Consider the following 19160-nt stretch of genomic DNA (forward strand, 5'->3'; position numbering starts at 1 on the left):
TAAATACTTAATTTTCGGAACGAGTGAACGTTGGTATCTGCGTCGAACAGTACTAGATATTTATTGGTGCCTTTTGTGCCAAGTACTGTTAGACTTGAGTTCTCCGCCACTATTAATATGTAGTTTTGGGTTCGGAGATGGATGGATGGACGGGCGGCTAAATGAATGGACAGTTGATGACAATGTTCACACATAGCAGGCACCTTTAAGGAAGGCTCGTGTCTCTTTAAATTCCCACCGACGTGGGTGATGTCATCACTGTGCGACGGCGCGTTCAGCGAGGTTGGTTTGGAGCGGGCTTGACAGGTAAGTTGTGTGCACGCTTATGTTTGAGAGAGGGTCGCGTTGTCTACATCTCTTTTTGGTGGGAGTTAGGGGGTCTTGACTCTGTGGCAAGTGACTGATTCGTGGACCTCCCTAAGTCTGGGATGAGGTTGTAGCGGATGTGTAGCCACTCACGTGTGCTCTCGCGCCATCGTCAAGAGTCAGACTGAAACGACTTCTCCGTTTGGGGAGAGTTTCCTAAATAACTCGAGCGCTGTTGATAGTATATGTGCTATCGCTAGGAAGTTTAAAAAAAAAAATACTAAAGCTAGCGTTTATAAAGTTGATGCCAAATGGGAAAAATGTGCTATTTTTTTAAAATTCTACTGCAACAATGGTTTCTTCGCATCAGGTTGTTTAACACGAACAATGACAACGTGCTCGTCTCCGATTTTCGTGACCCAAAAACACGTCTCCTCTCAACGAGACGTAACTGGAGCGGATGTTTTATTTGAATTCATTTCGGTGTGATGCTAGGCGGTCACTCCTTGTGTGTTGTGTAGTACGGTGAGAGTCCACATTAAAGTGACTTTCAATATTAGTCCACCAGTTTGTAACTGAAGGCCACTCCATTAGATTCTTCCTTGATACAAGGACTACTGTTGTCACCACCGAGAGGACGGTCACTAAAACGAGTACACGAAACAACGCACACGTGCACCATTATTAACTGGGCTCTAACTGGGGCTTTGGCAACACGAGGTTTTATACGAGACTGTCTGAGCTGTGAAAGTGGAATCAGTTGGACATTGTTGGACCACCACCCAGGTCTATCTATCTTTCTATCTCTATCTATCTGTCTATACGTAAGTTTTATTTACACATTTGAAATGCAATTCCAATACACCATACACTAAGAAAATTTTTGTTAAGGAACAGTCATGTCCCATTTTCATCTCTTAACTGAAGACCATCATCCCTCCAAAACATTGGACCAAACATCCATACTACACACACATTTTGGATTTAAACTCAATCCCCATTAAGCCATATATTGCAGTCACCAATATCCACATCTTTCCTTAGTTGCTGCAAAACCCCACTTCTCAATATCTCTCTTAATTTCCCTTTATGTAATTTCTACATCTGATATGCACAACTGTTTTATGACTACAGTTCATTTAAATGCTGGTCTAACTCGTACATCGTCACAAGACCCTGTGACAGTCTTTACAGACCTCAAACGTTTTTTTGACTGCTTTGGTACAGTGTGTCTTGTTGTGCTAATTATGCAGGCACCTCATCAGTTCTGGAGATTTCCATCACTGATAAATGTTAAGAAGTTGCTCAGGATTAATCACTGGTAGAATAGTTTCTGTGATGCCATGACTAGGTCTCAACTACACAAGATTTCACACCATTTTCCTTCTGGCTAGTAACTTGTAACACACCAAATTGTGATGTGGCTATTAGGAGGTTACACAAGACTCCACACTATAATGCACTTTGATTGTGTACCTGCCTGACCAGTACAGCCCATGACATCAATGTTACTTCAGCATAACATTATCTGTGTTTAAGTGTTATTTTCTCATACGTACACCAATAATTCTCAGTACTGGAAACTTTCTTCTGTCCATTTTCTAAACCTGATTTATCCTGAGCAGGGTTGTGATGAAGCAGGAGAGTGTCCTAGCAGGCATCTGGCACAAGGCTGGAACAGTACCTTAGCAGAGTGCCAGTCCATTGCAGTGTGAACACACGCACACATACTTGGGGCCAATTTAAGTATTGTCAGCCACCTAACCTGCATGTCTTTGGACTGTGGGGAGAAACCAGAGGGCTCGCAGGAAAACTCCTGTGGACATTAGAGGTGTTTTATTTATTCCTCTTCCAACAATAAATGTATATCATCATCAAACCCGAAGTCCCGAGTGAGAATCCCATTGTTCTTTGACTTTTCAGTACTTTTTTTCAACTCACACCCTTGCTCCTTACTGCTACATCAACATAATCTAAAAGCATTATTCATACCTAAATATCCAGAAAGGGGCATAAAGGCTCTGATACCATCAAATCTTATAAATGTTCGTAACAGACAAGAGGAGAACACGTAGACTCTTCTGTGGGAGTATTGTGACTTTGTGTTAGTCAGTCCAACTGTCCGTCATGGAATTGTAGAAACAGGGAAAATGCACTCCTTGTCAGTGTAAATAAAAGTGTTACATCAGTAAATGGTTTAGATATGGTTTGCATAGCTTTACTTACAAGAGCCCGTCTAGATATATATATTTTTTATTATTGAAATGGGGTTTGTTAACTGTTAATTAACCTTTTTAGACTAAGCAATATCTCTCAATACCAAGTGACACTAGCCGTCCTCTACCATAACCTTTAGTTTGGTCCATGTATGTATATGTGTGCTCGTGTGTATAAATTATATTTATTTATTTACTCCAATGCGACTCCTTGAGGAGAGATGTCTGTGTATGAGAATGTGAGCCTTCCACTCCAACTGGTCTTGGCATAGGGTATTTCATAGAGATTTACGTTTATTACTAGTGTCATTGTAGTTGTGCCTCCTCTACAGCACAATTGTTGAAAGTCAACTTAATTTTCTTTCCAACGTTTTACTCTAAAATCCTCGCGTTTTGTAGGGAAAGGCCTGTGCTGGACGCCTCAGATATTTAATTTAATTGATGGGCCCTGTTTGTTGTTCTGTATCACCTGTGTCTGTTCCTGCTTCGATTTACTGAAAACTCTGGACCGTATTTTTATTTTATTTTTTTCTCTCTCTTCCGACTCGATGATTGCGCTTTACAACGTGACTTGCCATTCGCGTCCTGTCGGAGTTCACTTTAGTCTCCGGTATTCTTCAGGCTCAAGTTCACTCTTCTTTTTCATTTTTGGCTATTGCTCCATATCCTGCAAAAATGTAAAGCCCAATGACACCTGAAAACCCGATAAATGCCGCGGGTGGGTTCCTCTTTGGAGTTTTCAGGCCGATAAAGACTGGTTCCCCTTTGGTGTTTCGGAAGGTTTGGGTGGCGCGCGTTTACTTTACAAATAGCCTAGTTTGGCGGAAAACATCTGTCAGCCCTGATTTTGGGGTGCACCTCATGGCGCGTCACGCTTTTGTCTGCACTTATTCCGCTCCACAATAGTGACCACGCCCCCTCCTGTCCTCGTGTGACCACGCCCCCTCGACCTCCGCAGACATGACGCGCTGCTGCTGCTGTTACTTCCCTCAGCAATTTTCCAAACGATCTGCAGCTAATTCAAGCACTGCAGAGAGGCAGGCAGCAAAGGTGATGGTGCAGAGGTAGGACATGACACGCTTTAAACTAAAGAAAGCGAAATTGTCTTCGGTGAGACTGATGTTATTCAGTGAAATATGCGCCACTTTTTCAATGTGTTGGTTATTTCAAATAGATTTTACCTGGCAGGCCCCAAAAGTTTTACACCCGAGCATCCGCCCATCCAAAATTCAGTCTGAAAAAAATCCCAGATTGTCACAGCATTATTAACGTCATGCTTGAGTATGTCTGAGCTCATGGTTCCATTACTGAGTTACAACTAAAAGCCTTTCTGACTAGCAGTGAAAGGGGCACGAGTCTTATGTGAAGCACGCTAATGAACACTGCTTATCCTGCTTTGCCAGATTGGCATTCCTTGACTTTGGACTGGAGACTGGCGGTTGTGATACCCATTCCGCAGAAGTTTACTGTAGCCTGGGGTTCATACAGTGTGAGGCAGCAGTGCTGCTTATTGCAACTTGGCTGTGTGTACAGTATTAATCATACAGTGGACAATAAAGAATGTATGTAAACTGGAGTTGATTTTTAACATAATTGGGTGAATTGGTGTAGTGACTGAGAGACATAATTTAATCTTCATCAGTGAACTTGTTCTTTTTGTTCACACATTGACACAACAAGTGATCAGGAGGTAGCCTTGTTCAAAAGAAGATTTACAGTACACATTTGCTGAAGCTGCGAAATCAGTAGTCATCTGACAATCATCAGAAGGATCCATCCATCCATTATCCAACCCGCTGTATCCTAACTACAGGGTCACGGGGCTCTGCTGGAGCCAATCCCAGCCAACACGGTGCGCAAGGCAGGAAACCAACCCAGGTCAGGGCATCAGCCATCGGAAGGATTCACACTTTCATTCTTATGGTTTACAGATTTCTTTTGATTACATAAGGTATTTTTGTTTAAGTTTGTGTAATTGTAAAATATATAACCACCTTGATGATCTTTCTTGGAATTCAAATTTGGGCCAATAAGTATCAGACTGAAGTTTACTGTAAAGACAGAATATTTAATGTAAATAAAATAGGTAGTTTTGAGGTATATAGCATCTATGCTGTGTGTCATATAAATAAACAGATAAGGTTAATAAAGATGGATTATTTATAAGAGAGATTTGTCCCCAATGGAAAATTTACCTTTTATAGATGATCAATACATCTAGAAGTATTAAAATAGCAACATACACAATAATTTTAAAAAAGAAGGGAAAAAAGCTGTACAGTTTTAAATTTTCATACTACCTGACATATTGGTGTGAGGGTAAATCTAGAAAGGAGGTTATAGTCTAATATCTGGACTGCTTGGTGTGAGGAGTCATGTAAAGCCTATGGAGATGAAGCTTTCCAGCATGTCCCATGAAAGAATGGGATACAGACTACATGATGTTGGGTCCACATGATATACGGAGATAATAGTAATAAATGAAAAAGTTGTGTAAGGGGAGTTTCTTCATGGAATAATCTATCCCCAGTTTGCCAATTCACTGGTTTTGGCAACCCTAATTATCCAAGCTAATACTTTTAAACCTTATTTATAAACATATGTGGCCACACAATAAAGTACTGAAACACAGAGTGCTGTTTTTAGCACCTTTAATTATGAGCAGCGATTTTTATCAAAGGCCAAGGACAGACAGACAGAAGTAATGAATAGAAAACATGATGTGTCTAAAAGCTATTGAAATGTAGTGTTTTGTGTTGCACTGACTGGATGGCTATACTTGCACACCGTGTCATATTTCTTAGTGTAGTTTTTGTTAAATTAACTTGTTTTCATTTTTATGACTTTTTTTTCTGCAGTTATGGTACAGATTGTTGTTGTTTTGAAATAATTTTGATTATTTTTATTGTTGTGGCAGTAAGTCATTGCATTTCCACTTTGGGGTTCTGTTTTTTTTCTTGGACGAGAAGGGGGCATAGCCATCTTGTTTGCTTTTGCTGTGGCTGTGCCTGGTGCTGATTATGTAACAATTTTATGGCACTGTATTATTTTGACCAGCCTTATTCTCTCTTGATTTCTCTGTTTTGATTTTCTTGTTTAGTATTAGGACTTAATGAAAGGACATTGCCAATACCCGTTTTTTTCTCTCATTTTCATTTTTTTGCTTTTGTTTCCTGGCCTTTCCTATTGGTTTTGATGGATCTCTGGGTTTCTGTCCATTTACCACAATTCTGCTCTTCTCTTTAGTTACGAGTTTATTTATTTGTCGCTAATCATCCCAGCCATGTACATTTCCTATTAGACCTCTTCAATTACTGAAACTGGTTGATTCAGTTTATTCTGTTTCAGGGTCATGAAGAGCTAGTGCCTGTCCTAATAACTTTCTGCACAACCCATTAAGCACAAACCCATTCTTACAATGAAAACTTGTACAATTTCCATTGTGTGTAATATTTTTTTCTGGCAAAGGGGAACACTAGAGTGACATACCCACACAACAAAGGACACAGAGAAAACCTGGAGCAATGAGGTGGCAGGACTAATCACTGTGCCACCACAATGCTGCTAAGTATTTAAGTGTTGAATATTATACGGTGCAGCTCTAAAGGTAATGTTTGGTTATTTAAGAGGCAGTAGTTTTATGGAACCAATGAAAACATATTTAAATTCATAAAAGAATGGTTTACCAACAGCATGCTTTACATAAAATACAAAGTAAATTTAACAGGGTAAACCTGAACACAAAAGGCAGCTTATCTGGATAAGAACTAAAAGTCATATATATTATGGTGGTTGGCCGGATTCTTTGCCTAGCTGAGATGCCCCTATAATGGAAGAACTGGGGGGGAGAGCATATTTAGGACAATACCTTCCCCGGAACGCTAGATGGCAACCTCCCTGGCTTGCAGCGGGGTCATGGGTTTGAGGCATGGAAGCTCAACCCTGCTGAGGCCCGTGGCCACCGCCAAGGGGAGACTAGACAATTGCTGAGCCCTTTGGTGCAGTACCTCCATAATACCTCAAAGTGCTTTCGGAAATAGGTCATCAAACACTTTGAGCATTTCCAGTTGCCCAGTAAAATGGGCCAGCCGCCACTACCCTGGGAGCCAGGGTTGGGAGGAGGTGGACAAAGCTTGCCAGGAGGAGTGTAGCCAGAAGGATTAAGAGAGAAAGAGAAGAGGAGGAAGAAGAAGAACAAAACTGTGCTTTGGTGCTGTGTTTGTACTGTGTTGCTGTTGGGGAGATGGGGGCAAAAGCGTTGTCGGGGTTGGGGTGGCAGGTGGTCCACAATAAATTAAAATGACTGTTAGTTCATAGTCAGATAAGCTGCATATATAGTGCCCAACAGTGGGTATTCAGTCATTAAAGTGTTGAGCCTTCAATAGCCTACAGTGCTGCCCTAAAACACTTAAAACGCAAACTCTTTCAGCCATGGCACACAAGACTGGAAAGTATGTGGTTTTCAAGGTGAGACGTCTAAAACACAAGGCTAATAAAAGACCAAATGCAAGACCAATTTGTGTTCTCCTGAAATTTTAATGCATTGTTGACAAAAGTAAAATAGAGAAATAATATAATAACTAACTGTCCCAAATGCCTTATGTTCATCACCCCCTGTTTAGCATGCACCACTTCACCTCACATATTACATACATTCCTCCTCTGACTTGGCAGTGCACCAGGTCATTTCTACCTTTCATTTTTCTCTTTAAAACAGCAGACAGATTGGTCACAAATGAATAGGCTGCATTTAAATCTTCATTTTTTGCCATTGGAAGACAAGGATTCTACCAAACCACAGCAGAGTTAAACTACATGTGGCCTAATAACATTGTGTCTCCCAATAGCAATAATAGGAGACAAATCTCATGTACGAATGTAACATTTTAAGTCAGCATAATTCAATTCGGCATCATGGGGCCAGAGGATGTCTCAGCAGTATTAGGTTCAAGCAGAATGAGGTGCTAGTCCATCGTTGCGTTCATTCCCCTGGGCCAACTTAGAGTCATCAGTTGCCATGTCTTTAGGTTATGAGAAGTAGGAAGAAACATTTCAACAAACAGTTTTTACATTCTTGACAAATTTTAAGACATCAGTATTTTATTATTATTATTTTAATCATATTATCAGAGGTGATTTACAAATCATTATATGTAACACATTTGAATGATTGAAGTTGTATGGCATTTTGACTGCATAACTGTTTTAAAAACACTGTCAGAATGAAAATGAAATAAAGGAAAAAGAAAACACAGTAGAAGCAAAAGAGGACCAATGCTTATAGTACGTTTGTAGTACATGAATCTTTAGAAATAGATTTAGAATGAATGTGTGAAAACGCTGTTATTTTGGATCATGAAAGTATAGAGAGGCAAGTGAAAGAAAGTCAGTTAGACACTCTGAAAATGTAAAGGGGCACGCTTTGGAGTGAAATCAGCATAGATGGGTACCCTGTATGGTCTGCATAGCAGGTTATCTTAAAAACTATGGGTCAACCATGACATTCGGTGATCCTGCCCAGATAACCACAACTTTCCAATTTAATACGCAGTATAATTCAAGATGGTTTACATTTGTCAGTAAGTGCAAGCAAAGAAAAACAATCAAATAACCTAACAGAAGCAAAAAAAAAAAACTCCATTGGAGGAAAAAAAAAAATAGTTAACTTTTATCTGATCAGTAATTAGCAGATGTCACACACTTCAGGTTTAACTCTTGCCTTTTGTTTATCGTCATCATGCATGTCATTGAGTTGCTGGGATCTCTGTACAGAACACATTGTTCCAGCCCAAGATGTTCTGCCTTCTGGTACATTTTAAAAGAAATCTGCATTGGAACGTAGCGATCGTTGAAGTGTTCAGCGTTCTTTAGGAATGTGCCATATCGGTGAACTGTGGGTGGTGAGGGGAGTGGATTCTTCCATATCACTGGCTTTGATCTCCAGCAAAGTTTAGAATTGCATAGGTATGTACTGAAAGACAGCAGAACGATGGCAAGAGGCATTGTTGAGCACTGAACCCATTAAGCTTATGTAAGGTTGGCTTATCAAAGATGTGTACGGCTCAAGTTGTCAGGCAACTTTATTGTCCTGTGCCTCAGGAGATGAGTTTAACCCACAATGGTTCAGGTGCCATCCCACTGCTTGCTGTCTGTGTAATTGAGAATGGCTCGTATAAACTGCACATATTCAGATTGTGAGGCCATACTTTGTGTGTTTACTGTTGGTATTGTGATGGCATAGTGGGTCATTATTTAGCACTGTTTGTTGAAACCTGGTGACCTAGGCTCAATCCTGGCCCTACTATGGTATTCTTTTATGTATTTTGTTAGTAACAAATTCAAAATGTGCATGCATGTGTATGTGAGTATGAGAGTGCATACACTGTGATGCATTTAATATTCCTTCTAGGGTTGATAACTGCCTTGTGTTTTATGTGTATCCAAGTCTCCATCAAGCTGTTAATAGAAAAAGTGGGTTTAGAAAGTGTATGGACATGTAGAAAAAAAAAAAAAAATGGGTGAATCAAAGAGCTGTTTCCCAGTGACAGCAGTGTCATGGAGGTGATACAAAGTGTGCAGGACCCAAGCCAGTGGTTGTACTCGTGAGGTTGTGAGTGGGCTAAGAAAATGAGTGAGAGAGGGGAAGCTTCTGCTGTTCGCTTAAATTTGATACAGTTTCCCTTTCCCAACATTTTATCTTCTTCTAGCATTACATCAATTTATCAAGCCTCATTTTATTGCTGTCAAGACTATAAAATGGCTCCACGCTGGCCAATATGGATGGACCCTGTTCTGAATACATGTTATGTACTACAGTATGAGCATGTTAATTTCTGAACTGAAACCTCCACATTTTAATGTGGTTCATTAGGGAAGCCTACATTGATGTGGAAAAAGTTACACATGCAGGATTATTATTATTTTTTTTTTATACTGCTTGAGACTTAAAATCATCTTTCCATTCTTTTTTCCAGCTGCTATCCCGTAGAGGGGTGCACAAATCTGGTGCCTAGCAATACAGAGCATAAGGAGGAGAATCGATCCAGGACTGGGCTATTTCCTTTCACAATGACTGAAATTGCTTCACAAGGCATACAAGAATACAAATCAACAAAATCACAAAATGTAATGCATGTTAATGGTGTAGTCGCGGCATGTTAATGTAGCATTTGTCACTGCTGCCAGATAGCACTACGCACCTGAGTTTATCTCCTGTCCTACTCTGTCTATACAACATTTAGTTTTTTTTTTTTACCTGCATGGTCAGTTTCCATCTACATGTGAACAACATTTATGTTAAACTGATTGAGCCCTAGTGTGTGCTTGGTGTTTGTGTGTGTCCTGCGGTGGATTGGTTCCTGCCTCGTGCCCTGTGTTGGCTGGGATTGGCTCCAGCAGACCCCCATGACCCTGTATTCGGATTCAGCGGGTTTGAAAATGGGTGGATGGATGGATGATTGACGGAACTGAATTGAAATGGTATTAGGTGTGTATGAGAGTTTAGTTCCAGTGGTGTACCATGCAGGTTTGGCCCTCACTTCATATAAGATGCTGCTAGGATAGGTTGAGGTTCTACACGCCTCTGTAAATGGGGGATAAAGCAAGTTTAAAAACTGATGGTTTACCATATAAAAAATTAAACTTTGGAATAAGGTTTCATTTGTCCTCCTAATTTTTGAATCTCCATAAGCCTATTGGTGTTTCTTGAAGGCTAGTGCATATCCCAGCAATATCATAAGGTAGAAGCTAATGACAGGACAAGGCCGTCATTGGTAAGCCTAATCTGCACACATTTGCGATGGAAGAGCAAAATTGGACTACAAAATGAGAAACCCCATGCAGACATTAGGAAAGTGTCTCTAGGCCTAGGGGCTGTGAGGCGGCAGCATTATCCACAGGGCTGGTCTGAGGAAAAGCTTAAGAAAATAAATATATACTGACTGCATATACTTTAGAAGATGTAAGAGTTTATAATCCCCACAGTAACATTAACCTCACTAGAATATGAACGAAATCAGAAAGTAAAATTAAACAGAGGTATGGGGCAGTTTAAAATGTAAGCTTAAAGGCTGAGGGTCTCTTGTTATTACTGTACTGCTGTCATCTGAATGTGAACTGGGATAGAGGTACTACACCAAGTGACCTGGGCAGAGAGTTTTACAAAAGTAGAAGCCGCAAACTAGAACACACATTTTCAAAAAAAAGAAAAAGACTTTAAAAAGGTAATTTGTGTGCCTAGCAAGCTGGTGTTGGTTTTACAGCTTTTTAAGCAGAGTTTTGAGGGGTTTTTGGATTTCCAGAGCCACTTGGGGGGTGATGTGTTCTGTACAGATAATTCCGATTCCGTTGTGTGTGGTGTAATAACATTTTTATTTCATCCAATTATTCCATGTAGCACTTTATGAGAAGTGTGTAAAAAAAAAGGTTGCAGCACAAGATACATCAATCAGCATCTTTCATATTAAAAGCCACCCTTTCCTGCTTTGTTTTTTTTTTTTCCTGCTTCTTTCAATTTTATAATGTTTTATATTAGATCTGCTTTGCATAGTCTGCTGAACAGTTGACTAATTTATTCAGTTCAGGTGCAGTAAGCTGCAGGTTTTACATTTTAGTAATGAGTAATTTATCAAGTGGAAATAAACCCCCATAGGTCCTTTTTACTCCCAGCTTGGGAGGTCATCTTTTTATATAAGCCATGCTCTTTTTTTATCAGGTGCCCTTAAAGAAACACCTTGGCCTCCTTTTTAGTTTCTGAAGCTAAATCTTCCATTCTCTACTGCTCATTAATGACAGTGTTGGCTATTCAGTCTTTAAAGGTTTTTGATGTATGCAGGTGCTGAAGCAGCCAGACTGCTTTGACTGGCTGTACTTAGTCTTTGTCACCCTTGTTTGCTTCCCTTTTGTATTAGTCTTTCTTTAGTGCAGTAGATGAATGAGAGTCTGATTTAAAGACCACACTGGTGTGTGTCATGAGCAGCAGTAGGACTGGCTCTGCACTCTTATCCTCTGATGCAAACTGAGCGCTTAAAATGGATAGAAATCCTCCTTGTAAAGAGGTCAGTGCTGATTGCCAGTGCCCCAGAGATTCCATGCACAGGCCTTCTGCTCACTGAGCGCTACACTGCTAATGCAAGCAAGGAGGCAGAAGGCAGCCTGCACGTGAACTGCAATGTGCCGAGCCCATTCTGCCTTTGACTGTCAGTTTGCTGACCCCTGTGAGCATCTCTGCCTTCTTGTACTTATGTAACTGGCTAGCTTGGCGACTGAAACCGAATAATCCTGCAATGGCCTTTATGCAATGGCCTTTAAGTTGAACTGTCTTACAGGTTTTGCGGAGCTGACTACAGATGAATGAGACTCTATGATAGCACCTGTGTTTAATATCTGGGCTGAAGTGTTTTGAGGTGCCATCACTGCCTGAGGTATTTACTATGTTGCTACCTTTCGATCCGCTGTATTCCTAAGTCGGATGCAAATAGTTGCCCACTAAGAGAATTAAAATAACAAAAAAAGAAAGATAATGGAAACATAATGATGAATCAATTAGAGATGGTATATTGACAACAAAACTGAATGTTGCAGACGTACTCTTGTGATAGAGTAACTACCATTTTCCTGAGAGTGATACCTGTATTAGTTTTCCCATGCACTTTATTTTTTACGGTTATTAGAACTGTTCTGACGAGAATAGGCAATTCAGCCCACCTAGTAGTCCATGGAGCCCTATTCTCCACCATACTACTTAATAATTAGTGCTACCTGTTTTGCTATATGGTTGTGAGACATGGATGAATTCTGGACTCCTTTGGTACTGTGACTCTTCGGAGAGTCCTTGGGTACTGCTGGTTTGACTTTGTGTAGAACAAGTGGTTGCTCACGGAGTCCCAAATGGGTCACATTACCTGCATGGTAAGGAGTGTCAGTTAAGACACTACGGCCATGTGGCATGATTCCCCAAGGATGATCTGGCTCGCAGAATCCTCATTGTTGAGGACCCGAATGGCTGGACCAGGCCAAGGGGGCACCCACGTAACACCGGTAGATAGATGGTCATTTCCAGGGGGTGAGACTGGATGCCTGAAAGGTTGCCAACCAGGATCCAAGCTGTTTCATTGTGTGGTGGGTGCGGCAACGTGCTGTACCAATGCATGATCCCCAGCCTGACCTGACCTGTGGTGGTTGTGAGGGTCTTGTGAGGGACACATGGGGACCAGCTCGCTTTTAGATAGATGCATGTAATTAAGTGAACCAATCTTTTATTCATCTTATTCATAGGAGCAGGTTAATTTTTTTCCATGATTTTGATAGCAAAGCGTTTTGTGTACAGTTGGTTCACTCTCCTGTTCATTATCCGCTTTTACCAAGCAACTTGCTTTAATGTTGTTGGACACCTGGAGGCACCTTGGGTAGTGCTGTAAGTTGGGTATTAGACTTGGGTGAGAAGCCATACCATTGCACAATGTGCACATCCACAAAATAGTCCCATGTTAACCTGTTTATATATGTCTTTTGGATGTGAAAGAAAATTAAAGTAGTTTGAGAAACAGGTGGTCAGATTATGTGGAAAAAATGCTATAAAGGCTGTGACCAGAATGAGCCTGAACTGAGCCTAAGTCCCTCTAGTTGTATGACAGTACTGTCAACTGTGCCACCATATACTACTTTATTTAATCTTGGTACTATGAGTACAATTTAGTGTTCTTTGCTTTAGTGTAGCATGAGCATTTCTGGCAAACATAACTGGTACTTTCAATAGCTGGGCTGCTCTCCCTGGTTTTGACTTAAGCCAGTTTACAGGACTATTATAATTTTCTTAGATAGCTGTGAATTTGCTACCTTTGTGTAAAAAAAAAAAAGTGAAATTGCTTGCATACTAGAGGAGAAAATGAAATCTACTTGTCCTCATTCAAGGTAAATGCACCTTTAGGAACAAGGCAAAAAGTCAAGATCAGCAGTGTACAAACAAATGAGGTGGTGCTGGACAAGTAAGAGCCCTCTTAACTGCAGATCTGGTGAAGGATTAGCAGGTAAGTGGTAGGTAGAGCATGACCAAAAACAAGAATACATATATTCACTAAATTCTCAAGATGAGTCACTTGTTTCATTCAATAAAGACACTGAGGACTCTGGAAAATTAAAATTTTTATTTTGTATAGCACTTTTCACAGGTTACTTGGGTGACTCTGTCACATGGATAGATGTCCATTGTCCGTTATAACCGTCAAGCCTCTTTATTATTTTATTAGACACAGCAAGTGATGTATAGTCTACACTTTCAGGATGGTTTCATTCATTCTGCGTGGTGGGAATTTTTCTGCTGAGGTCTATGGTTGGCCTTGTTCTTGTGGTCTTCAGTTTTGCAGGGCATGTTGCTACTCTGGGCTGGAATAAAAACAGAAGTGATATTTCTCATATTCAATTTCACCTTTCAGTCTTGGAAGAATAGGTGTGGGTGCTGTTTAAATGAATTTACAGTTACAGAAACCCTGTTAAGCCCTCCATTAAAAACTCCAAATCTTCAACTGGTACCTGACATCACTTTTTTATTCACATTTCTTGCCGGTTGGAAACCTGGCTCTCAGTATGGCCGGATATCAGCTTCTTGGCCAATTCATATAGTGACACCCAGATGACCCATAAGACCGGACATTTGACCTGACCCACTTGCATTTTAAACAATTCACCAAAACAGTATTCCAGTAGCAATGATGCTTCATGGAGCACAAAGGCAAAGTGGAATTGTCTGAGAGACAATGCAATCCAAAGCAAAAAAGTCCAATACAGCAAATTGGGCAATTGTCTAAAAACAGTAAAATGGCAAAATTTCAATAATTCAGAAAAAGTGCAAAGCCTGGCAAAAACAGAGACTTGCCAAAAAACTCCCTAGCATTCAAAATTGCCAGGGACTATGGAAGACCATCTGAATTTATGGGGCTCAGGGCAGTTCCTGGCAGTGATTGACAGGTGGTCCCATTTCTTGGGGTATCAATCACAAACCACATGGAACATAATCCAGGCAACTTTAAATACATAGACACAACCAAAAACAAAGAATAATGCAAAATAATCAATAAAAGAAAAAAATAAAAATAAACAAAACAGACATCAGACATGAATTTGAACCCCAGAAAGATGTGGGAATTCTGGCTGAAATGCAACACAATGTGCCCAGTGACTTTTTAAACCAGGATATTTTGATTTCCCCCCTAACCTCCCACTCCACCATATTAAGATGATGGAACTTAGCTTTATATTATAATTTAGCAAGTTTACAGGGGGGGTTTATAGTGGGGGCTTTAACTACCTAAATATTAAATGGGCCAACCTTGCAAATAGTGGAGCACAAGAGCACATTATTTTAAAGCAGAAATGCAGTGTGAATCCTGTCAAGATTTAGCATTTTGTAATAATCCAGATAGATTTGTAGATGTAGATGTGAATGACCCACTAGGGTCAAATGACCATAATAAACAATTGACAGTTTTTTGGAAGAGCGAGGGTGCAAAGACCAAAACTGCCAAGTTTAACTTTGGTAGGGCATATTTACAGCAGAAGCGGCCAAGTCTAAAGAGGATAGACTGCAATAAGCTTTTAAGTGTGGAGACAGTTGAGGAGTAGTGGAACAGGTTTTAAAAATGTTTTAAATATAATGCAGGATAGATGCATACCTAAATTTAGAATTAGTAGGAAATAACGAAAAAAAAGTTAAAGAAGCTACAAAGGCAACAAAACAACCATTAAGAAGGATATTAGTGAGGCTAAAAGGCAGTTAAAGAGGAATATAGTAGATAAGGCGAAAGATTACCCAAAAAGATTATTTTGGTATTTTAGTAGTAAAAGAACAGCCAAGGAGGAGGTTAAGTGCATCAGGAATAGTAAAAGTGAATTTAAAAAACATAGCAAAATAGCATATGCTCTAAGCTCACATTTTTCTGAGGTCTTCACATGTTTGGAAGTGGATGACTCCCATTGTTAAAAAGAACTACTAAGGAAGTACTGAGTGGTTTGTAAATTTGTAGAGGGAGAAGTTCTGCTTAGATTAAATAGACTGAAACCACCAGGACCAGATAATATTAACTCTCAAATTCTTAAGGAGCTAAGCGAGTACGTGTATAAACACTTGATGGATATTTTTAGGAAGTCACTGTGTGCTGGGGAAGTTCTGAAAGACCAAAACATGGCAAATATTATCACATTATATAAAATGGGAGATCTGGCAGAACGAAGCAGCTATTGGCCAGTAAGCTTAATGTGCATCACAGGTAAATTACTGAAAGGAATTAAGGAAAAGATTGAGCAACACATGGCAAGAGTTTTACTGAATATATATAAATAACAAGTTGGTTATGATTCCAGGTGGTCTAGAGTCTGTTGAGTCAGTACAGAAGAATGTGGATGGCATACAAGCTTGAGTAGATGTGTGGCAGACTAAATTTAATGTAAGTAAATGTAAAGTATTACATGTTGGAAGTAAACATGTTAAGTTTGAATACACAATGGGAGGTCTGAAAATGAAAAGTTCACATTATGAGATGGATTTAAGAATCTTAGTGGAATCTTCACTATCAACTGCCAAGCAGTGTTCAGTAGCCATTAAGAAGTCTAGCAGAATGTTATGTTATATAACACCCTGATGTGTGAAGTACAAGTCCAAGGAGGTTATGCTCAGGCTTCATAATGCACTGGTAAGGCTTATCTGGAGTACTGTCTGCACTTTTAGTCTCCTGTATACCAAAAAATCATGGCAATGCTAGAAAAAGTCCAGAGAAGAGCAACTGGGCTGACTCCAGGGCTACAGGGGAAGAGTTATGAGGAAAGGTTAAAAGAGCTGAGCCTTTTCAGTTTGAGGAAAAGGAGATTAAGAGAAGACCTGATTGAAGTGTTAAGAATTATGAAGGGAATTAGTCCAGTGGTTTGAGACTTTTACTTTAAAATAAAGTCAAGAGCACAGGGACATAGATGGAAACTTGTTGAGGGTAAATTTCACACAACCATTAGGAGTTTTTTTCTTTACACAAAGAACTACAGACGTAAAAATAATGACCAAGCAGTGTGGTAGACATTAAGACTTTAGGGACTTTCAAAACTTGTCTTGATGTTATTTTGGAAGAATTAAGTGGATAGGACTGACAAGCTTTGTTGGGCTGAATGGTCTGTTCTCATCTAGATTGTTCTAATGTTCTAATTATACTGGTTACTTAACCAAATTACTCAGATACTGGCTTCAATTGATCCCTAAAGCCGTGTTACATGACATCTCGCTTATATAACCCAGAAAGAGTCTGCTGTACTTTCAGTTCCACCGTTAACAACTGGTAAATCACATAGACTTGGCCATTTGACGTCTCCATGCAATCTGTAGCTATTAGTTTGGCTGTGAATCTAAGACGGGTGACATGGTTTCCAGAACCAGAAGACAACATTTAGTGACATTCTTAGCCAAGTCACTTTCCCTTATGTAGCAAGACTGTAATGTAAAGAGCTTGCTGCTGAAAAAAGATGCCTTCATAGTTAGCAGCCTGATTGGGCATTGGGGACGTGGGGAGTTCTCCTTTAGCTCAGTGGGTAAGAGGGCTGTACTTGCACATTGAATCTAGTAGCCCAAGTGAGGACATGTAACCAGAAGGGTACCATCCAAGCAATAATTCTTAATTCAAATGGCAATTTTTAAAAGGTCTAAGAAAGGTCACTTATCTGCCTTGTTCAGATGACAACTCTCAGTCACTCCTGCAGGTAGGGTCACATGAAATTCCACTTCTAAGGTGGCCTTGATTTTTATTTCAAACAAGGACAGTTAATGAGTTTCTTTGCCAAGTCATGTGTCTGTCAGTTAAATGGATGTCCATCCTGTAAATGCCAGAAGTCATTACACTCCATTGGGCCCTTGAGCAAGGCCCCTAAACTGCAATTGCTCCATCCTGGGTATGATGTTAACCTGCATTCAGCCCTGCAAGCAGGTCCTCCAAATTGCAAAGGAAAATTTGGGGGTTATTGGCAAGTTTGGCACTCCAGGCACTGGGGGGAAAAAAAAAAAAAACCTACACGGTTCCATTCCATTCGAACTAGTACCTCCTCCTCTCTACTCTGTCAGCCAGGAAAGCTGACACCCCCTCTTAAATCCCTACCTCATTTAATGGCCTTCATTTTAAAGCGATATACTTGACCTCCAAGTTTAGGCGACAAAATTTAATGACATTGTTGGCCAGATTGCGACTTCCAGTCCAGACAGACTATATTTGTTCTTCTGTTTTTCTTGTTTGAGTGGCTTGAAATGTTTCTCTAACTTTGGGGAGGAGTTCACTGGCTCTTTGAGTTGTGTCTTTAAGGTATTTTTTGAAGTGCAAAACCTCAGTGGCTCAAAACTTTGCACTTCATTATCGTCAGAGCCTTTCCTCATCCCAATTAAAAGATGTGCAGGTGGAAGCACTTTCATCAATGGCAGACACATCATTGTCCTTGCTTGTTTCTCAGGGAATCAAATTGTGCCTGCTCTCTTGGTACTTACTTGAGTGACCTGTGAATTCCTTAGTTTGTTCAGACATGCCTGCAGTGCTTGGACGCACTAAGTTGTATTAAGATGATTTCTTCTTTCTCTCCTTTCCAGGAGGCACATCAGGACAATATCTGAGTGCAGTTCCTCTTAATCATTTCTGAGATGAGTTTCGTGGAGTATGGGGAATACATTCAGGAAGGTGACATTTCCATTGTCTTCCTGGGTCATGAATCCATGTTTCCTATCAAAGTCCAGCATGGTGCCCAAACACAGACCCGGTATGGTGTGATCCGTCACTCAACAGACCTGATTGGAAAGAAGTATGGCTCCAAAGTAACATGCAGCAAAGGAGGCTGGGTATACATTCTTCACCCAACCCCGGAACTGTGGACTGTGAACTTGCCCCACCGTACCCAAATCCTGTACTCGACAGACATCTCTATGATCTTGATGATGCTGGAGCTAAAGCCTGGGTCGATTGTCTGCGAGTCAGGTGAGGACATTCAAATTTAATTTAATTTGGTCACCGTAGGCTAATTGGTGTCTCTAAATTGTCCTGTTGTGAGTGAATGTGTGCCCGAGTGTGCCCAGTGATGGACTAGTGTCACAGCTTAAATTCGATACTGCTAGAATAGACTCCACACCCCCTCCGCTAGCTATGATTACATACATTTAGAAAAGTAAATTGGTTCTTTTTTTTTCATTCATAGTTATTATGAAATTGTCAGCCAGAATGAGAACATTTTTTGTTGTTTGTTTTCCACATCTATATGAATGTTAAACTCATCCATTAACAATATTTTATCATAATTTATAGCTAAGCCATATAGGTTGTTGAACTCGGTTGAATTATGAATGAGGTTGTGGCTGTCTGTAAGATAATACTTTAACTGTATTTGTTTTTTTTTTTAACTGTTAGGAGTTAGAACCTTAATTCATATAACAATGCCTGGATTTTTTGGAAATATTTGAAATTGGTCATTAAAAGTTGAATCCAAGTCTTCATGTTTCCTAGAAAAGCATTTATGAAAAAAGGTCAAATGATTGTGTGCAACCTCAACTAAGAAACTGTGCCTGCATCTCTGAACAAAACTAGTATCAGAATATGTGCTAAAAATGCTGTCATTAAAGAGAATTACTTCTTT

The 19160-nt window shown here is 40.0% G+C and overlaps 1 protein-coding gene across 1 annotated transcript in view; it reads left to right on the forward strand.

Annotated features, from left to right (window-relative positions):
- Window positions 1-232: 232 nt before the first annotated feature.
- Window positions 233-19160, forward strand: part of trmt61a (tRNA methyltransferase 61A) — a 43894-nt gene continuing 24966 nt past the window's right edge. Inside the window, exons 1-2 of the mRNA XM_039741811.1 lie at window positions 233-306; window positions 18127-18508. Of these exons, the coding sequence (XP_039597745.1) occupies window positions 18178-18508 (331 nt within the window). The 5' untranslated portion in view covers window positions 233-306; window positions 18127-18177. The remainder of the gene's footprint in view (window positions 307-18126; window positions 18509-19160) is intronic.

This window comes from Polypterus senegalus, chromosome 18 (assembly GCF_016835505.1).
Source record: "Polypterus senegalus isolate Bchr_013 chromosome 18, ASM1683550v1, whole genome shotgun sequence".
Classification (NCBI taxonomy): domain Eukaryota; kingdom Metazoa; phylum Chordata; class Cladistia; order Polypteriformes; family Polypteridae; genus Polypterus; species Polypterus senegalus.